The sequence below is a fragment of the Castor canadensis genome, chromosome 3, assembly GCF_047511655.1.
Source record: "Castor canadensis chromosome 3, mCasCan1.hap1v2, whole genome shotgun sequence".
Lineage (NCBI taxonomy): Eukaryota > Metazoa > Chordata > Mammalia > Rodentia > Castoridae > Castor > Castor canadensis.
Window position 1 is genome coordinate 160533788 of NC_133388.1, and position 21113 is coordinate 160554900.

General features: G+C 35.5%; 1 protein-coding gene across 4 annotated transcripts in view; it reads left to right on the plus strand.

Moving 5' to 3' along the window:
- Vps13b (vacuolar protein sorting 13 homolog B) overlaps positions 1-21113 on the plus strand; it is a 699658-nt gene that overhangs the window by 417593 nt on the left and 260952 nt on the right. For all 4 annotated transcript variants that reach the window (XM_074068910.1, XM_074068912.1, XM_074068909.1 and 1 more), the window contains exons 31-32: positions 1714-1917; positions 19657-19783. In XM_074068910.1, coding sequence (XP_073925011.1) covers positions 1714-1917; positions 19657-19783 — 331 coding nt within the window. The remainder of the gene's footprint in view (positions 1-1713; positions 1918-19656; positions 19784-21113) is intronic.

Here is a 21113-nt window from a genome sequence, read left to right on the forward strand (position 1 = left end):
ATTTTTTACTCTATTTATATGGAAGTTATATCTTTCATGTCTGTTATTTTAGAGGTTATCCAAGCACTTGTACTTAAGTCTTAAGTTAACCAATGTCCTTTCTCCCCAACAATACTCAAATTAACTGGTCCTCTCATTTATATACTATTATTATTTAATGTCTTATTTTTATCTGTCTTAATTTAGACATTATTACTGGTTTAAAGTTAATATTTGGTTAGAAGTTTATAATTTCTTCTTTATCATTACTTCTTGGCATTTTGGGGCTATCTGGCTATGAGATTTGACATTTTGCAACAATTGTGGAATAATTCTCAGACATTATCTCTCCAAATAAAGCCTCTTCCCCATTTTCTGTATTATTGTTCTCAAACTCCAGTTAGGCATTTTTTAAACTTTCTCACTTACATTCTCCATTTATCTTAACCATCTTTGGTCTACAAAGTTGGTTTGAATTGTATTCTGGACTTCTTTGGATCTTACTTTGAATTCACTATCACCACAGTTGCATTTAATCTGCTGAGTTTTCAATTTAAGTTAATTCTGTTCTCATTTGTAGTTCTGTACAGTTCTTATAAAAAAAAATCTTAGTCTTTCATATTTTGAGGATGCTTTTTTACTTTTGAGACATATTTTTGTATTTCATATCTGCTGTTTTTTAAAGTCTTTGAGGATCCCTTTCTTTTGCTTACTACTTCTTTTATGTCTCATTCAAGGTAGTACTGTGTATAAGTTGCAAATTTTGTTTATGAGTATCTTACTTCATTTGGAACCTCATATGGCGAAATTGAGTTACCCCAAGAGAATTTTCTGTTATCTTTTCCTGACAACACTATCTACCTGGGACAAGCCTAGCCAGTGTGAATTTTTTTCATGCCATATTTGAATCTCAAACCCCCAAGTACTATCTATCACCTTTCCTATAAGATAGCAGTATTTTCAGGCAGATATATGATTAACATTGGAAAGGGTTTTGAAGGAAAAAAAAACTGAATTTAACTTGTAGTTTTGTTACATTGCTCTTTCAACCTCTCAGAATTTTTTTCTCTTTGGTAAAATGGTCATAATAGAACCTGAAAGCTTTTCAACAATTAAAATCATATATGTAAATGTAATTATCAAAAGAATACATAGCTGGGAATAATGTAAGAAATCATCATTGTGGTTTAGATTATTGTAAATGATAAGTTTTGGATACCTTTACAAGTCGTAATATACGGTAACTTTTTAATACCTGTCTCCTAGTTGCCATTCAACCCAGTGTGTTAATCAGAATAATAGGTAACTTGAGTGAGAATTTCCTAGGAGATTAATAAAGCACAACCATGAGTGTGTCTGTGAAGGAGTTTCTAGAGATTAATGCATAGGTTAATATCTGCCCTGAATGTGGATGGCACTACCCATAGCTGGGGGCAATGGAATAAAAGGACTAAAAGGAGAGAGGCCACAAGTACAGATATTTTCTCTGCTTCCTGGCTTCTATGATGTGAGATATCTTCCTGCACCCTCCTACCATGATAGACTGAAACCTCTGAAACTATGAGCTAAAATACACCTTTCCTCTCTCAAGTTGTGTTGGTCAGGTATTTGGTCACAAGGATGTAAGACTTAACACAATCAGTAATATAACAAAGGTTAGTGGTAGTATATTGGTAAGCAAAATAAACATAAAATGTTTATCTTACCTGTTTACTTTTTTCATTGCCTTTACAGGAGAGCCTTGAACTTAGGAATTCTTCGAGATCCAGGATCAGAAATTGAAGATAGACAATACCAAATAGAACTGCAGTCAATTAATATTGGTACTGCACAGTGGGATCAACTAAAACCAGAGAAGAAAAGTGGCACAGGAGGGGTGCTAACAGAGAGTGAAAGGAATTCTCAGAATCCAGCCCTTGAGTGGAATATGGCCAGCAGGTAGGAAATGTTGAGAAAATTTTACACTTTCTGATTCCATTTTCAGAAGAACAGTTGGTGATCTTAACATACCCAATCTAAGTGTTTTGGTATTACTTCTACTTTTCATTACAAATATAAAATACATTATGTAATTGTAGCTGTTGGTTTTGCTTGGAAATCTCCTAGTCCTACCAATATTACATTGTAATTATTACACATTTAGAGTTGTATCAGAATTTTTTAAGCTTGCTATTTGATGAAAAAATCTACTTCAGATTAAGGGAGACATTCACATTTTGACTTGAAATCCATTGTGTCCAGGGTAAAAAAAAAATTTTTTTTCAGTACTAGAGCATGAAGTCAGGGCCTAGAACTTGCTGTGCACGTGCTCTACTGATTGAACCATGCCCCCAGCCCTTTTTTACTTTATTCATTTTTCACATAGAGTCTTGCTGGTGCTTTATTTTGTTTTGTTTTTGTTTTTTGCCTGGGGCCAGCCTTGGACTGCTATTCTTCTACCCATCCTTTCCATATAACTAGGCTGACAGGCATTTGCTACCACTGCCCAGCTTATTGGTTGAAATGTTTGCTAACTTTCTGCCTGGGCTGGCCTCAAGCTACAATCCTTCCAATCTTTACCTCTTGTGTAACTGATATTACAGGCGTGAGCCACCATGCCTGGCCCAACATTTTATTTTTTAACTCCTTTATATTTAAAAAAATTTTTAGGGAAAAGGAAGAAATACCAGTATGTTTAAGTTAGAGTAGGGAGAACCACAAGAGTTTCTATCTAAGAATGGGGGGAAAACAGTTATGTTCACAGAGAACATTTCTAAGAAAATCATCCTGAATGAGAACTGTTCAGATTTGTAGAGAACCACTGCCATCTCACCCAGGCTGTTAGAATTGTTTGCTAGAAAGAAGGTTCTTGGACTTAAAGCTAATTTTATATTATAAAACTGAAGGTCCTTCTAATTTTAATAAAGGGTTAATCATTTTTCATTCATTTTCCTACTTACAAGATAAAATCAGTAGAATCTAAGCCAAGTGTGGTGGAGCATGCCTGTAATCCCAGTTACTTCAGAGACACAGTCAGGAGGATCTCAAATTCAAGATCAGGCAAAGTTAGACCCTACCTCCAAAACAAAAATATAAACAAAAGGACTTCAGGGTGTGACTGAATTGGTAGAGCTTTTGCCTAGCATGTATGAGGCCCTGCGGGGGGAAAAAAAAACCAGTAGCATCTATTGTTCATAACACATGATGGTGGTTGATTACATTATTTTAAAATATCCTGTGCAGGCCAGGCATAGTGACACTGTAATCCCAGCCACTTGTGAGACAGAGGTAGTAGGACTGCAGTATAGGGCAGGGCCTGACAAAAGGGAGAGACCCTATCTGAAAAAAAAAATCTTGTGCATTCTTTGTTGTATTCCTTTTGCAATACTGGTTGCTTTGGTTCTTGTCTTTACCACCAAAACTATATTTGACAGTGTCTTTCCAGAATAATAGTGACACCAATTTCAGATAATACAATGTTTATTAGTTTAATTTAGTAACTTAATTCTCATAATTCTGTGAGGCACAAACTATTATTTTCCTTGGTTACATGTGAAGAAACTGAGGCCTAGCCAAGATAAATAATTTGCATAAAACCAAATAGTGAGATATAGTTTTTAACTCCTTAGTATAACTTCCAAGATTTTTCTTCATAGGCTTTGTTTGTAACCTCTTATCTTTTTACCTGGAACTCTCTAACCCTCTTCACTTGACTTATTACTCCCTTTATCAAGTCTCAGAGTAAACATCATGTTTTCCCAGCAGTCATCTCTGAGCCTCTCACATGACTTAAATTAGATCCCCCTTAATTGTGCTTCTGTAAGATCACTTAGCACCTTTTCTAATTATCTGTATCTGTGTCCCAAACACAGAAATTGTCATCTTCGTTTGCACATAACAGTATCATGCTATCAAATGTGTTATTGTAGCTCTCCAGTAATAGAGGGAGGTAAAATTTAGATGAAGAAGCATGCACTGCCAGTCAGTATAAATTACAGGAGAAAGAGGCAATTATTGAGCCATCAGTAAGTGGCTTGCTTTGCAGCTGGGGAATGCTTATTTTCATGAAGGGAGGATCTGGGAAACACAGCAGAGTATCCACTACAGCAGTCCTGAGCTCTAAAGATCACACATCAGCCAGCAGTAAGTCCCCTTATCCTTCTTTATCACTCTGTGTTCAAGTTTAGTAGGTGCCAGCTTACAAAACTTAGAGGTTATTGTATCTTAAAAAATCGTGAATTATATCATCAACGAAAAAAACAAGCCGTATTTTCCTAGACAACTTACAGCCATCTAGCCTTAACTCCACAATAACTCTCTTATTATTCCTTTAATTCATTTAACAAACTGTGTGTGCACTTGTGTTTGTATTTTAATAATTTATTGGGATGAAATTAAATCTTTTAGGTGAACATTCAGTGCCATTTAGTAATTTCACAATAATAGACATCTGCCCTCTATCGAGTTCTAAAACATTTTCTTAACACCGAAGTAAAACCCTTTTTCTATTAAGCAGCTTCTCTCCCTCCTTCTCTTCCCAACTTTTGGCAAGCACTAATGCACATTTGCCTCAGTGAATTTATCTGTTCTGGATTTTTATATCGATAGAATAATATGTGATCTTTTCTATCCTGCTACTTTCTTTCATTTTACATCATGTTTTGTAGGTTCATCGACATCATAGCATGTATCAGTTCACAATTCTGTTTGTGTCTGAAGAATATTCTACTTGTGTAATTCCACAATTCATTTATCTGTTCAGCCATTGATAGAAATTTGTGCTATTCCCACCTTTTCTCTATTGCAGATAATGTTGCTATGGGCTTTGATGAATAAGTTTAACTGTTTTCAAGTATTTGGGTAAATACCTAGGAGTAGAATTATAGAGTCAGATGCTAATTTTAAGTTCAACTTTTTATGAAATTGCCAAATTGTTTTCAACAGTGCTGAACTATTTTGTATCCCCATCAGCAGTGTTCAAAGGTTCCACTTTCTCTACATTTCTGGTTCACACTTGTTTTCCCTTTTTTTGATGCTGGTACTGGAGTCGATCTCATTGATTTGTTTCCTAGCCAAGCGTTCTAGTAGTTGATCAATGTCTTCATCCCTTTTTGTTTTAGTTTATTGTTCAGATAGGGTTGTGTGTTTTTGCCTCAGACTGCAATCTTCCCACTTAGACCTCCTAGGTAACTGGCATTATAAGCATATAACACCACTCTTGGCTTATTGGTTGACATGTAGTCTCAGTAACTTTTTGCTTGGGCTGGCCTTGTTACAGGCTTCTCTAAGTAAGTCTACACCTCCTGAGTACCTGGGATTATGGGGATGAGCTACTGAATCCACCTTTCTTTTTAATTTATTTTTTAAATAATGCTATCTCAGGTAGTTTTGGTTTACATTTTTGTAATGATTATTGATGCTGAACAGTTTTCATGTGCTTGTTAGCTATTTATACATTTCCTTTGGAGAATGTTTGTCTTTTAGCCATTTTTAAATTCAATTGTTTCTCTTTTTGTTGATGAGTTATAAGAGTTTTTTGTTCTAAATACTATGGTCTTATCAAATATGATTTAGAAATGATCTCATTTTATTGATGTCCTATGATGTAGAATATTTTAATTTCAATGAAGTCTAATCAATTTTGTTATTATTACTCACACTTTTTGTATTGTATCTAAGAATCCATTGCCAAGCCAATACATGAAGATTTACTCATATATTCAGAGAGTTTTATGGTTTTATGTCTTTTGGATAGCTCATTAATCCATTTGGGGATTTGTTTAATTTTTTTTTGACTGTGAGTTTTAAGAATATGGTATGAAGTAAAGATCCAACCAACTTCATTCTTTTTATGTGGAAATCTGATTGTGCTGGCACCATTTAATGAAGAGACTATTCCTTACCCATCCAATGAATTTATCCTTCTTGCCCAAAATTAACAATGACTTTGGAATGACTATGCTGTTGAAGGTCTTTTATACTAAAGAAACAAAATGAAATAATCTTTAATATGTTGTTCTTGTCTTTTATGGAGTTCAGCATCCTATCAAGTAGTAGACTATTTAACCCTTAGAATGCAGTGTGGAAAATTCTATGATAGACAAATGTGGGCTACTAAGACTTTCAGAGGAGCCATATCCAAGTCAGAATATTCCCATTGAAAACACATAGGAGATCTCAGGCTAATAAATGTTACAGACAGACAAAGCAAGCAATAATTTATTACAAGATTGGCATAAAACAAAGTAGAAAGTTTTGATATGCATGTGCCAAACTACATATAGTACTTTATGGGCCTTAGTTTCCCATGCATGTAATTTTTACACATTTGCTTAATGAGCTGAATTTAAATTTGACACATTCTTAAAATGCATCAATCCTGTACTTCACAAGATTGGTAACATTGAATATGGAGAACTATAACTGTATGTTGGAATTGAAATCTTTGAACCATATATTACTAGCTTTATATCTAAGAAGTTGTGGCTCTTCCATATATCTTTAGATCTCATTTTATTTATTTGCAATATTATGTAAATGTTTACACTTCGCTGTAGTAGTTGCATATTTTGACTTATGATAAATCAAATATGAGACTTTCCCAGAATTGCACCTAAAATCATAGGCAGGAATGTAGAAGGAAAGCCATTTTCTTCGTTTTAAATATTCAACCTGAAAACATCCCTTTTATCTTACTAATTTGCTAGTTTGTTGAGCTAACACCCAAGCAAAATTGCAGAAGTTTGATTAATTCTCCTATTTCACAAATTAATGCCTAGCGTGACCTTAAACCTACTTGAGTTATATGATTATTATGAGTCATATAATCTAGTCATATTGTCATGACTTTACATGAATGAATGTGATTTTCCTCCCTCTGAAAGTTCCTAGGAACTGGGCTGGGTGCCAGTGGCTCAAGCCTGTAATCCTAGCTGGCAGAGATCTGGAGGACTGCGGATTGAAGCTAGCCTGGGCAAACAGTTCGCAAGACCTTATTTTACAAATTCCTAACACAAAAAGGGCTTGTGGAATGGCTTAAGGTATAGGCCCTGAGTTCAAGCCCCAGAACAAAAAAAAAATAAAGTTCCTAGGGACTGGGTATGAAAGGAAAAGGGATCCTGAAGGAGCAGTTTTTCATTGCTGGCAACCAGAGGTGTCTTGTTCCTTACTTCTTGGTTGAGGGTGTCCTATGGAAACCTGAAAAGAATGCATACAAGTACAAGGGCTGAGATCATGTCTTGCCAGGTCTTACTATTCTCTGTTATCTTAACATAGTTCCTGACAGTCAGCATGTACTCAGTAAGTTGAATATACTCATCATGGTCATATACTGTACCATAAAATTTTAAAACCCCTGTATTTTCAATTATTTTGAAGTCATCTTCTAGTTCCTAGCATCATTATTATTGTTATTATTAAGATAGGTGATAGATGATAGATAGATAGATAGATAGATAGATGGATACCTTGATTCATTATCCTAAATAGGTAGTTTCCTTCATGCAACTTTTTCTTTTTAAGAGAAGGAGCCAAACAAGATTATATTAAGAATAATCTTAAAGTCCTATACACAATATTTAACTTCTGTCCATTATGCTGTGTTCTTCTGTGAGTGCTGTGACTGGTACATCAATACATGTTATTAAAGCTTCAATATGAAATGAAGTAAAAATAATTTCCTGCTCCTGTGACTCCTGATTGATTCATATTAACATATTTTAAACACAATCTCTAAGGCTTTCTGAGAAACGTTCATCAATCCCTCATCTATGAAGTTCCTGTTGAAGTTCCGTTGGCAAAGATCTATCAAGTAGAATTAGATGCAGGAGTTCCAGGGTACAGATATAAACAACTGGAAACTATAACCAGAGCAGTTATCTATTAGATGTCTTGTAAAATTGAATTACGTTAGTATTTCAATATAAGTATGCTGATAGAACTATTGTTTAGAACTTGTAACAAATGTAGCACTTGTGACTTCCATCACAAATGTATTAACCATAGTTTTGATTTGGTTGTTTGGAAGTCTGGGGGCTGGGAGATTGCTTGTTGGAGGGATTAGGTGTGGGATTTTGTTTTGCTTTTTGAGGGTTTTTTTGGTTTTGGTTTTGGTTTTTTTTTGTCTTTTGGATTTTTAATAAAGAATGAGAATATTTAATTTCAACATTATTTAATTTTGCCAAACTAAATTTGTGCTGGCATTTTACTTAAATATATCTTTAAAATCATACTCATTGTAAGCTGTAGTTCGTGAAGTCTTGTTTCTAAGATGTTTTATATTTCTAGAACCTTGCTAGTAGGTTTTTGTTTTTCTTTTTATTCGTTTATTCATATGTGCATACATTGTTTGGGTCATCTCTCCCCATTGCTCCCCCTACTCCCACTCCCCTTGCTTCCAGTCAGAAACTGTTCTGCCCTCTTCTCCAACTTTGTTGTCCAGAAGACAAATAAGTCATACTTAGACATAGCGTTTTTGCTAGTTTGAGATAAGGATAGCTGTAAAGGGAGATTCCTATCATTGCTTCCATGCACATGTGTATTACAACCCATATTGGTTCATCTCTACCAGTTCTCTTAACTACTCCCGGTCACCTTCCCACAGTGGCCTATGTCAGTTTAAGATTACTGTATTATCTTAGCTTCCCTACAGTGGGCACATCAGACATTTCAAGTTTGGGGTTTCCTACCTTTCCCTATTCCTCCTGTGTGTGTTCTCCCCTTAGTGTGTGACCCATGTCCAATAATATTACTGCGTTTGTTTTAGGTCTGAAATGTGCATATAAGGGAGAATATGTGATTTTTGGCCTTCTGAGCCTGGCTAACTTGGTTTAAGATTATGTTCTCCAGTTCCATCCATTTACTTGAGAATGACAAGATTTCATTCTTCTTCATGACTGAGTAAAATTCCATTGTGTATAAATACCACATTTTCTTAATCCATTCGTCAGTAGTGGGGCATCTTGACTGTTTCCATACTTTGGCTATTGTGAATAGTGCTGCAATAAACATGGGTGTGCAAGTGCCTATGGAATAACCTGAGTCGCATTCCTTTGTGTATATCCCTAGGAGTGGTATTGCTCGATCATATGTTTAGTTTTATAAGAAGCCTCCATATTGTTTTCCAGAATGGTTGTGCTAGCTTACATTCCCATCAACACTATATAAGGGTTCCTTTTTCCCTGCATCCTTGCCAACATTTGTTGTTGGTGGCATTTTTGATGATAGCTATTCTACCAGGAGTGAGGTAGAATATTAGTATGGTTTTGATTTGCATTTCCTTTTTGGATAGGGATGGTGATCATTTTTTTCAGGTGTTTTTTGCCCATTTGGATTTCTTCCTTTAAAAATGTTCTGTTTAGTTCAGTTGCCGACCTCTTTATCAGTTCACAGATTTTAGTTTTTTGAGCTCCCTGTATATTCTGGTCATCAGTCCTTTGTCTGAAGTATAGCCAGAGAGTATTTTCCCCCACTCTATAGGTGGTGTCTTCAGTTTAGAGACCATTTCTTTTGTTGTGCAGAAACTTTTTAATTTTATGTAGCCCCATTTGTCCATCCTTTCCCTTAGTTGCTGAGCTGCTGGTGTTCTATTAAGGAACCCCAGGAATAGATAAATTGCCTATACCTATTTCTTCCAGAGTATTCCCTGTTCTTTCCTGTACTAACTTCAGAGTTTCGGGTCTGATATTAAGGTCCTTGATCCATTTTGAGTTGATACTAGTACAGGGTGATAAACATGGATCTAGTTTCAGTTTTTTGCAGATGGATAACCACTTTTCCCAGCAACATTTGCTGAAGAGGCTGTCTTTTCTCCATCACATGTTTTTGGTGCCTTTCTCAAAAATAAGGTGAGCATAGCTGTGTGGATTCATAACTGGGTCCTCTATTCTGTTCCACTGGTCATCATGTCTGTTTTTGTGCCAGCACCAGGCTGTTTTTATTGCTATTGCTTTGCAATATAGATTAGAGTCAGTTATTGCGATAACCTCCAGCATTGCTCTTTTTCCTGAGTATTGCTGTAGCTATTCGTGGTCTCTTGTGTTTCCAAATGAACTTTAGGGTAGATTTTTTAATCTTTGTGATGAATCCCAAAATCATTGGGATTTTGATGGGAATTGCAGTAAACATGTAGACTGCTTTTGGTAATATAGCCATTTTTACTATGTTGATTCTACCAATCCATGAGCATGGGAGATCTTTCCACCCTCTGTAGTCTTTCTCAATCTCTTTCTCCAGAGGTTTGTAGTTCTCCTTATAGAGGTCATTTATATCCTTTGTTAAGTTTAATCCTAGGTATTTGGTTTTTTTTTTTGAGGCTATTGTAAATAGAATTGTTTTATATATTCTTTCTCAATTTGTTCATTGTTGGTGTATAGAATAGCTAATGAATTTTGTAAGTTGATTTTGTATCCTGCCACATTGCTGAAGCTGTTTATGGTGTCTAGGAATTTTGGGGTAGAGTTTTTTGGGTCTTTGAGGTATAGGATCATGTTGTCTGCAAATAGGGGTACTTTGACAGTTTATTTATTTATATTCCTTTTATTCCTTCTTCTTGCCTAATTGCTCTGGCTGGGAATTCTAGGACCGTCTTGAATAGGAGTGGAGATAGTGAGTACCCTTGTCTCATTCATGATTTTAAGGGAAATGATTTCAGTTTTTCTCCATTAAGTATGATATTGGCTGTAGGCTTGTCATGTATAGCCTTTACAGTGTTGAGGTACATTCCTTCCATTCCTAGTTTTCTTAGAACTTTTATCATGAAGTGGTGTTGGATCTTATTGAAAGCTTTTTCTGCATCTTTTGAGATGATCAAGCGGATTTTGTCTTTGCTTCTATTAATGTGCTGTACTACATTTATAGAGTTGCATATGTTGAGCCACCCTTGCATCCCTGGAATGAAGCTGACTTTGTCATGGTGAATAATCTTTCTGATATGTTGTTGGATTTGGTTTGCCGTTATTTTATTGAGAATTTTTGCATTGATGTTCATTAAGGAGATTAGCCTGTAGTTCTCTTTTTTTGGAGGTATCTTTGTCAGTTTTAGGATGAGTGTAATAATGGCTTCATGGAATGAGTTAGGCAGTATTCCTTCCCTTTCTATTTCTTTGGATAAGTTTAAAGAGAGTTGGTTTTAGTTCTTCCTTAAATGTCTGATAGAATTCAGCAGAGAATCCATCAGGTCCTCAACTTTTCATTTTTGGGAGACTCTTTATTGCTGCTTCAATTTCATTTCCTGTTATACATCTGTGTATGTGGTTAATATCCTCTTTTCAGTTTTGAATGGTCATAAGTATCTAGAAATTTTTCCATTACTTCAAGATTTTCAAATTTATTGGAATATAGATTCTCAAAGTAGCCTCTGATGATTTCCTAGATTTTTGTGGTGTTTGTTGTTATCTCCCCTTTTGCATTTCTGATTTTACTGATTTCATTTTTTTCTCTCCTCATTTTAATCAGATTTTCCAGGGATCTGTCAATCTTGTTTATTTTTTCAAAGAACCAGCTTTTTGTTTTGTTGATTGTTCATATGTTTTTTTCTTTTGTTCTCTATTTCATTAATTTCAGTGCTTATTTTTATTATTTTCTCCTTCTCTGCTTGTTTTGGGTTTGGAGTTTGAGCTGTTGCATTAGGTCATTTATTTGAGATCTTTCTGTCCTTTTAGTATACGCACTCATGGTGATAAACTTTCCTCTTAGGACTGCCTTTGCTGTGTCCCATAGGTTCTGGTATGTTGTGTTTTCATTTTCATTAACTTCCAGGAACCTTTTAATTTCCTCTTTTATTTCATCATTGACCCACTGATTATTGAGCAATGTGTTGTTCAACTTCCAATTGTTTGCATATTTTCTACTGTTGTTTTTGTGGTTGAGTTCCAGCTTTAATGCACTGTGGTCAGATAGAGTGCAGGGGATTATTTCTAGTTTCTTATATTTGCTGAGGCTTGCTTTGTGCCCCATGATATGATCAATTTTGGAGAAAGTTACATGGGCTGCTGAGAATGTTGGATGAAATATTGTGTAGACATCAGCTAGGTCCATTTGATCTGTGGTGTGATTTATTTATAGGATTTCTTTATTGATTTTTTTGTTTGGGTGACCTATCTACTGATGATAAGGAAGTGTTAAGGTCTCCCACTACCACTGTGTTGGAGTCTATATGTACTTTTAAGTCCTTTAAAGTATTTTGATCAAATTGAGTGAACTGACATTGGGTATATATAGTTTGATAATTGTTATTTCCCTTTTGGTGAGTTTCCCCTTTTATTAGTATGTAGTGTCCTTTATCTCATTTGATCAATGTAAGTTTGAAGTCTGCTTTCTCTGAGATAAGTATTGCTACTTCTACCTGTTTCGGGGGTGATTGACTTAGTAAATCTTCTTCCAACCTTTCACCCTAAGCCAGTGTTTGTTTCTGTCAATGAGATGGGTCTCCTGTAAACAACAGATTGTTGGATCTTCCTTTCTAATCCAATTTGCCAAATGGTGTCCTTTGATGGGAGAGTTGAATCTGTTGACATTCAGTGTTAATATTGATAGGTATGTGGTGATTCCTGTCATTTAGTTGTTTTTGTTGTTTAAGGATTTGATTGGGTATAGCTGAATCAGTGCTACTCTCTGATTCCTTGTCTTTTCTTCTCCAGTGGTTTAATGCTGCCTGTCCTCTTATGGTTTTGTGCCTTATAGATAGTCAGTGTTGTTATTTAACAGCAGGGCTTAGTAAATTTCTGTGTGCAGAATTCCTTGGAGAATCTTTTGTAGTGGTTGTTTGGTGGTCATAATATGTTATTTGTTTTTTTTCTGTCTTACAGCCTTCAATATTCTTTCTTTGTTCTTTGTGCTTGTTGTTTTAATGGTAATATGTTGTGGGGAGGAACTATTTTGGTCAAGTCTGTTTGGTGTCCTGGAGGCTTCTTCTATCTAAATGGGCATAAATTTCTCAAGATTTGGGAAATTTTCTGTTATTATTATATTGAATGTATTATGAATCCCTTTTGCTTGCACCTCTTCTTCGTCTTCAATGCCCATGATTCTCAGGTTTGGTCTTTTGATGAACTCAGGGAATTCTTGTATATTCCTTTCACAGGTCTTGAGTTGTTTGACAACAGTTCTTCAGGTTTTCTTTAATTTCTATTTTATCTTCGAGTTCTGAGTTTCTGTCTTCTACTTATTCTAGTCTCCTGGAGTGACCTTCCACTGTGTTTTCTGTTTCTGTTTGATTCTTTTTTCCATATCATAAGACACTTCGTCTTTAATATTTTCTGTTTTCATCTTTAATTCATTTATCTCTCTATTTATAGTGTTCTCTGTTTCACTTTGGTGTTTATTTAGGGCCCCTATGAGTTCATTTATTTGTTTCTGTGTCTTCTCATATTCTTTATTTTTGGTGTCTTGAAATTTCTTCAGTGCATCTTGTACATTTTTGGTTAACTCCGTCTAGTATCTTCTCTATGAAATTCTCAGTGATTATTTCCAGGATTTCTTCTTTATCACCGCCCCCCTCCTGCCCCAGTCTTCACAGCCTTTTCTGTGTTTGTTTACTGATAGTTTGGCACTGAGATTAGCCTTTCCCCTCCCCCTTTCTCTGGTGAACTTTCAGTATTCTATCTGCCCTCTCTGCTGTTGTGCTAGATTACAGTTTGCTGTTTGTTACTCAGCTTTTTTTTTTTTTGGGGGGGGGTCAGTCTGCCCAGGGGCTATGCTGGGTGTGTGTTGCTCACCTTTTTGTTCTGTCAAGTGACAAGCAGGCAGGTTTGGAGCCAGTGGTGGCTGCAGCAGCAAGAGTGATAAATGACTCCACATTTTCTCAGTGTAACGTGGCATGAGGAAGCTTTCCACAGGCTGGGGTTTAAGGCATCAAAGGTTTGATTCTGGTTGGTGCTTTATTTCCGCTTGATGGAGGAAGGAGAAGAGAAGGAAAGAAGAAGGGAAAAAAAAAATCACTGTGGGGAAGGAGGGTTTCCCTGGGTCTGGACCTACCTTGCTAGCTGTGCAGCAGGTCACAGCTGTTAGGTACAATTAAATGCTGGTTTGTGGCTCAGTCTTTGAATTTTTTCCTGTAGTCCGTTTGATGGCAGTTGTTATTTTAGCTAGAAGCAGTCAGAGTTACCCAAGTGTGGCTCCAAACTTCTCAGGGAAGTTTTGGAGTCACAGAGATTAGGCTTTCTGCTTCGTATCCTAGTCGTGATCTTGGATCTCTTCCTAGTAGCTTTTCTGATGAATGTTCCTACACCTTTCTGTACTTTCCTTACTGTTTCATTCAACTTTATGTTTATTTTGTTTGGTTATCTTTACTGCTATGTTGAGTTCCATGAGAATCAGCATTATGTACCCATTTTCACTATTTTCCCGTCACCTACCAAAGCTCATGGTATCATAGTGGGCACTCAGTCCATGTTTCTGAATTTCAAAGACTGATGACTATTAGGAAAATAACACAGTGGTGTAACGTAACAAGTGTGACTGGGAAGTGTCCTTAGAGTTGGGCTCAGGGAAGGCCTCTTCTCAGAGAGCTACACATGCAGATACCCTTGACGTATTCCTGCCAGAGTTCCAAGCAGAGCAAAGACCCTAAGGAGAAACAAGTTTAGCACATAAATGGCTCATGTCTAAGATAAGAGAAGTAATAGAAGCTGTGAATTAGGGAGAGAAGAGGTGTATTATGAACTGTCTTATAGGCCAAGGGAAGTTTAATTTTAATTTCATTAGAAAGTCATTGGATAATGTTCTTATTGAAAAAAAAAAAACCTAAGTGAGTTTAAACCCATAACTAAATATTTCATTTTCAAACTCACTATAGTATTCAATCTGTTTGTTCTTATGACTCTCATTAATCTAAAATTAAGAGGAATCTATAGCAATGAGTTTGTGTAACAAATAGTTTTCCCAATAGCAAATTGTTTAAAATAAATATTTGTGAATATTGCTGTTTTTCATATTTAAGAATACCACTGTAAATAATTATCTTCTTTGCCTGCCACAAGTCTTAAGTTTCTCCTGTGCTACGATCTTCTATCTAAAATTCATCTGTAATACCCTACCTAGAAAGACTTTATGTTATACAAGATTTGTTCTTCACACATAGACCATCTAGCATTTTTATTCTATCCTTTTGGTGGAATACTTTGGAAAACTTGATACCATTTTTCCTACTTTTTGGCTTTCGCAATTTATATATTTTTTGAAGTATCATTATTAAGCTCTTTAATATTTTTAACAAAGTCATACCAAAATATATGACAGATGGACAGTAGAACTTTAGTAGATATACTGAGCATAAGAAAGGTAACCACAGCCTTCCTGAACAAACATGTTTTCATGATCATATGTGGCATATGCCTGTGAATTGTTTCTTAGTAACAATTTTGGAGAAGTATACTTTTACTTGTTTATAATATACTCCTCCCAAAGCTTAACAGAAGAGCTTTTGTTAGCACATAGGATAGTTTTCCTGTTACTTGATTGTGCCTTATAGATAATCAGTTTTGTTATTTACAGCAGGGCTTAGTAAATTTCTTTGGGCATAATACTCTGTATTGGTGCAAATAATTGTACATTTTTTGTTTCTATGGACAATGTGAATTGTTGTATTAGAATACATCAGAGAAATATTTCTTCTACAGTTCTGCGATTCCTTTGTGCCATAGTGATGTCAGATGCAAGGGAACCTCCATTTCAGTAGGAATACAAGTAAAACTAAGGTGGACAAAGACTGTACTTTTTAGACAAAAGTTTTCACTAAAAACAAAAGGGGCCAAAGAGAAGAGGAGGGCAGTATTGACTGGGAGATCTGGTTGCCCCAAATCTGAGGAAGGGATAGCCCACTTTATGGGTTCCAGGAGTGGTTTGGGGGTCCTTTTTTTTTTTTTGGCAGTACTGGGTCTTGAACTCAGGGCCTTCACTTTGAGCCACTCCACCAGCCCTTTTTTTGTGAAGGGTTTTTCGAGATAGGGTCTCGTGAAATATTTGCCTGGGCCGGCTTTGAAACCTAGTCCTCCTGATCTCTGCCTCTTGAGTAGCTAGGGTTACAGCTGTGAGCCACTGGCACCCAGCAAGAATGGAATTGTTTCCTCTTATTTTAAGAAATTTCTTTCTCATGTAAGATATGAGTCACCAGCCAGTTCATCTTTGGGAATCTCACGTTGCCACCTTGCACCTGGTGGGTTTTATCCTTGAGATAAGAGTAGAAGAAGGGGGAGACTGAAATTGGCACTTTCTATATATTAGTGACAAGATAGGGGCTTTATTTTTAGTGTTAACAGCTTATGAATTAAGGCCCAAGAATGTACTTGTCTCTTTCCTTCTGAGGTTCCCTGCTATATTTAGAAGCAAGCTGTCAGTATACTATTTTCTGTGGGTGAATTTACTTTCTTCATCTCTGTCATTACGAAAGTAAAGAGACGTGGAGGAAAATTCACAACCTTTTATCTGTTTCATTAAGATATGCCTACTTGTGAACTTTATTCTGTTTCTCTTAACCCAGAGTCTTTGGGTTCCTAGATGTGTGGATTCTTGTTTGTCATCAGTTATGAAAAAACTTTCAGCCATTATCCTTTTTATGTCTTCCCTTTCCCTCCCTTTCTGTTCTCTTGTTTTATAGTGCTAATTAAATATGTCAGGCTTCTCCCAACTTGTCTCTTAACTTTTCTTTTAAATCTTTCATTTTAAAAATTACTATATTCCAGAAATATATATAGTTTTACATTTTAATTTAAAAGTAAGAAAATAAAACAAAAGTTATTATGATAGATTCTTGGAATTTTCTCAAATCTTTATTTTAATTTACTCTGCCTTTTTCCCCACTCCAGTAATGAGGATCAAACTCAGGGCCTTCTGCATGCTAAGCAAAAGCTGTACCACTTTGCTCCATCCCTAGAACCTACTAATTTTTTCTTAATACTTACTAAAATGCTGTTTATCCCACCTATTGTTCACTTTAATAACTACATTTTTCATTTCTGGAAATCTTATTTGGTTGTTCCTAATAGAGCTTTATTTCTTCTCATTTTTTATTCTATCCTATATGTCTTTAATAATTTTAAACAAGTTTATTTTATCATCCATATGTAATAATTCCATTATCCAAAGTTCTTGGTAATGCATTTGAAAATGGAATCTAATTCTCCTCACACAAATAAAGAGACTCATATATAAAATGATCTACAATTAAGCACTTAACTTCAGTGATCTTTGTTCTTGCAAGTACTTTTGGTCAATGTTTTTCTAGGAGAGATTTTACTTTTGTTTCTCAGAGTTGCTGCAGGACTATCGAAGGTCTAATACCATTTTTTATATACATAACTCAGGATAGGTACTCCTGGACCACAAAGGTAGTATAAATTAGAGCCACTCCATACACATGGGAAATTTCCCATCATTTTTAGTTTTCCATAGAGGTCTCTTTTTTTCAACAAGCTCTCCTGCTAGAGACAAAGGCAAATTTCCATGTTCTTCCCTCTTTCAGCTGGTCTGATGTTTTCTTGGCCCTTCAAGAACCCTAGATCTAGGTAGGCAGCTCATCTCCATCTATTTTCTTGATTTACTGAGTGCTGAGACTCAAGACCATTAATAACTATTAGTACTGGGGCTTAGTTCCTTTTTTGGCAGAATTTAAGTTTTGATTGTGGTTATTTTTTCAGTGTTTCTTTTTTGTTGAAGTTTTGAACTCAGGGCCTTGTGCTTGCTAGGCAGATGCTCTACTGCTTGAATCAGGCTTCCAGCCCTTTTTTGCTTTAGTCATTTTTCATATAGGGGCTTAAGTTTTTACCTGGGGCTATCCTAGGACCTCAAACCTCCTACCTATGCCTTCTAGTAGCTGAGATTACAGACACACCATGCCCTGCTTATTGGTTGAGATGGTTAGCTTTGGTCACTTTGCCTAGGTTGGCCTTGTACCATGTTCCTTCTGAGAGCTGCCTTCTGAGTAGCTTGGACTACTGGCGTACACCACAACGCTTGGCCATGTTTTTTTCTTTCTTTTGATTCAGCCTTGAAAATACTTGGCATCCAAAAGTTTTTAATGGTTTTATTTTAAGTTTACCATTGCCTCAAATATTTGCCAGAGATATCTCAAAAGAAAAGTCAGTACTGTAGAATTATTAACTTGATTTAAATTTTCTTTTTACTTCTGTGGTTATAGCTCTTTCATATTTTATGTCATTGTTTTAATTCATCACACAAATGAGGAAATACATGTGATATTGACAAGTACTTTTTTCCCCCATTAGTGCTTCAGTTAATGTTTGTTTTTATTTGGTTCTCTGCCATCTTTTCCATTTTAAGGTATTTTTAATATATCATATATTTTAGCATTCCCTTATGAGAGCACATCAGATGTTACATGTTTCTCACATTGGTCATTTTATGGAATTTGAGTTATTAAGCTATAATTATGGTGTCTCTCAGGATCTAAACCCTTCCTCTTATAGTCACAGATTTTAATACTTCTTCCTGTTACTCTCCCCTTACCAGATCTCTTAATTCTTTAAAATTGATTTTCTTGAAATACAATACTTTCAAGTCACAAAACCAGATGATCCAATTTGTTTTTTGGCAGACACCAAATAAAGCTCTCCCATTGCAAATTTAACAAAAGACATTAGTGTTCTCTAGACTACTCTTATTTTAAAAAAACAAAGGATGTAGAAAGACTTGCATTCTACCTAAGTTTTCTCATGAGGCAACTTGTGCCAATTCTCTGATTTCAGAGAATAATAAGGATATATTCAGATAGAATATTAAATTAATATTTTGAAGGAAATTTGGAATTATGGTTTCTAGTAAAACATAAACACAGGGATGCATTGTTTCATTGAAAACTAGTACTGTGGACTTGAGCATCTGTACCAACACAAGCTTCATTTTGTCCTTAGTGTTTTCCAGTTTCAGAGTCTACTAATGTACATTGTGCCTCCTTTGAAATTATTAGCAGTTTTGAATGCCAAGAAGAAATACTGTGCTAAATAACTGATCAAAGGTGTGAATGTGTAAAAAAGAATTAAAATAGAGATCAGATGCTGTTCTGGTGTCTGCTTGCCCTCCAGGTTCAATTCTGAAACTTTCGTTCCTTTGGGTGGCCTTACTCAGACTATGAACTTCATTTCCTCATTGGTAATATAGGACCAATAATGGTCTTGATTCATATGCAGGGTTGATTTCAGGAAGCATTCAATTTCAGACACAAAGGCCATATAACAGACTGTAAAGGTTATACTCATCCATGAACTCAGATGGTTCTTACAGCTTAAAAAAAAAACAAAACAAAACAGATTGGAGATTAAGAGGATGTGCTCATGAACCTAGTGAGATGGGAAAGATGGCAGTTACTAGATGGAAAGTCAGAATTTTAAAAATAGGAAATGAAAAATTATTCTAAAAGTAGTATGAGTATTGTGTTAACAAAGGAGTTACTAAACTATTTACAAGAACAAAAGAATTAAAAACAGAAAAAATAATTGCTTGAAAAGTCCTGGGATAATATTAATATGGAATTGCTTAATTATATCTGAATTTCTCAGTGAATTTTTTACTATCTTTTATAAATCTTATGGAACTGAAGTTGTGACTATAAAATATACAGATAGGCACTCTCAAAATAATGATGAAATTTTGTCTTAAATGTAGTACAGATACTGATAAAAACTTAATGAAGATTGTCCTTGAAAAAAAATGAACTGACTAATAATATTTTACTTTGTCTTTTAGCATACGGCGGCATCAAGAAAGGAGAGCAATTTTGACCCCCATTTTGACAGATTTTTCTGTCCGAATAACTGGAGCACCTGCCATCATTTTCACCAAAATAATCTCTCCAGAAAATTTGCATACTGAGGTTAGAACATAATGTAGATTTCATTTTAGTCCGAATAATGGAGTAATAATAACTCCACATATGTTAGGGATTTTCACAGTTTCACCCTACATGACATCGATTTAACAGTTACCATTGTAACTAGTAATTACTGATTACTTGCTAATACTATTCAGTTATTGCTTTCCACGTAATAACTCATTTAATCCTCATAATAATTCTATCAGTTTCTCCTACTATCTGAATTTTATAGAGTTGAGAAAACTGAAGCATACAAGAGTAGTCAGCTTTCCAAATTTTCACAAGTAGGAAGATGTAGAGCAGGGTGTAAACTCAACTGGTCTGGCTCTACACTCCACACTCTTAACTTCTCCAGACAGCCTCTTTCTAATGAAAATAACAATAATGCTGACAGCTCTCATATATACTACCTTACATAGGAGTTCTGCATGGATTACCTTATTTAGTCTACACAGTATCCTTATGAGATAGGTACTGTTAGCAAGCATACATATATTGTAGATGAGGAAACTGAGGTGTAAACTGGTAGGTCTAGGTTTCAGCTGTGATCAATATGGTGCACTGCCCCCATGCCTAAAAGACAAGTGTAATAGTAGTGTGATTCACCATAACTTAAAAAGAAAAATTCTTCAGAGAAATTTATATGACAAACACATTATGAACTTTTTTGCTTTTTTATAAAATTATGGACAGTTATAAAAAGTTCAGAAAAATTAGGTATAGATTAAATCCCTGATTTTGGATGGTTCAATTTACAGGTTTTCAACTTTACAATGTGAGAAAGTGATGTACTCAGTAGAAATCATAGTTTGACTTTTTAATTTTGATCTTTTCCTGGCTAGTGATATGGTGAATAATACTGTCTCATGATACTGGACAGTGACAGAGAGTCACAGCTCCCAGTCAGCCAGGTGTAATAAAGGGAAACAGCTGACACTGTGTTGCAAAGCTAGGATGTTCTGTAGGATAGGTGTTTTCAATGTGTGGTTTTGTTGTTATTGTTGAGATAGGGTCTCAGTATGTAGCCCAGACTGACCTTGAACTCATGATCCTCTTTCCTCCATCTCCCAAGTATTTGTATTATGGGCACCACCATTCCAGTCTTAAATACATTTTGACCCCCAGTATTTTCAACTCACCATGGGTTTCTTAGACTGTAACACCCACCCCCATCCCCCTCTTTTTATTGGCCATACTTGGGGTTTGAACTCAGCATCATGCTTGCTAGACAAGTGCTCTACCACTTGAGCCACAACACTCCCTCCATCCCCTCCTTTTTTTTTTTTTTTTTTTTTTTTTGCTTTAGTTTTTTTTCAGATAAGGTCTCCTG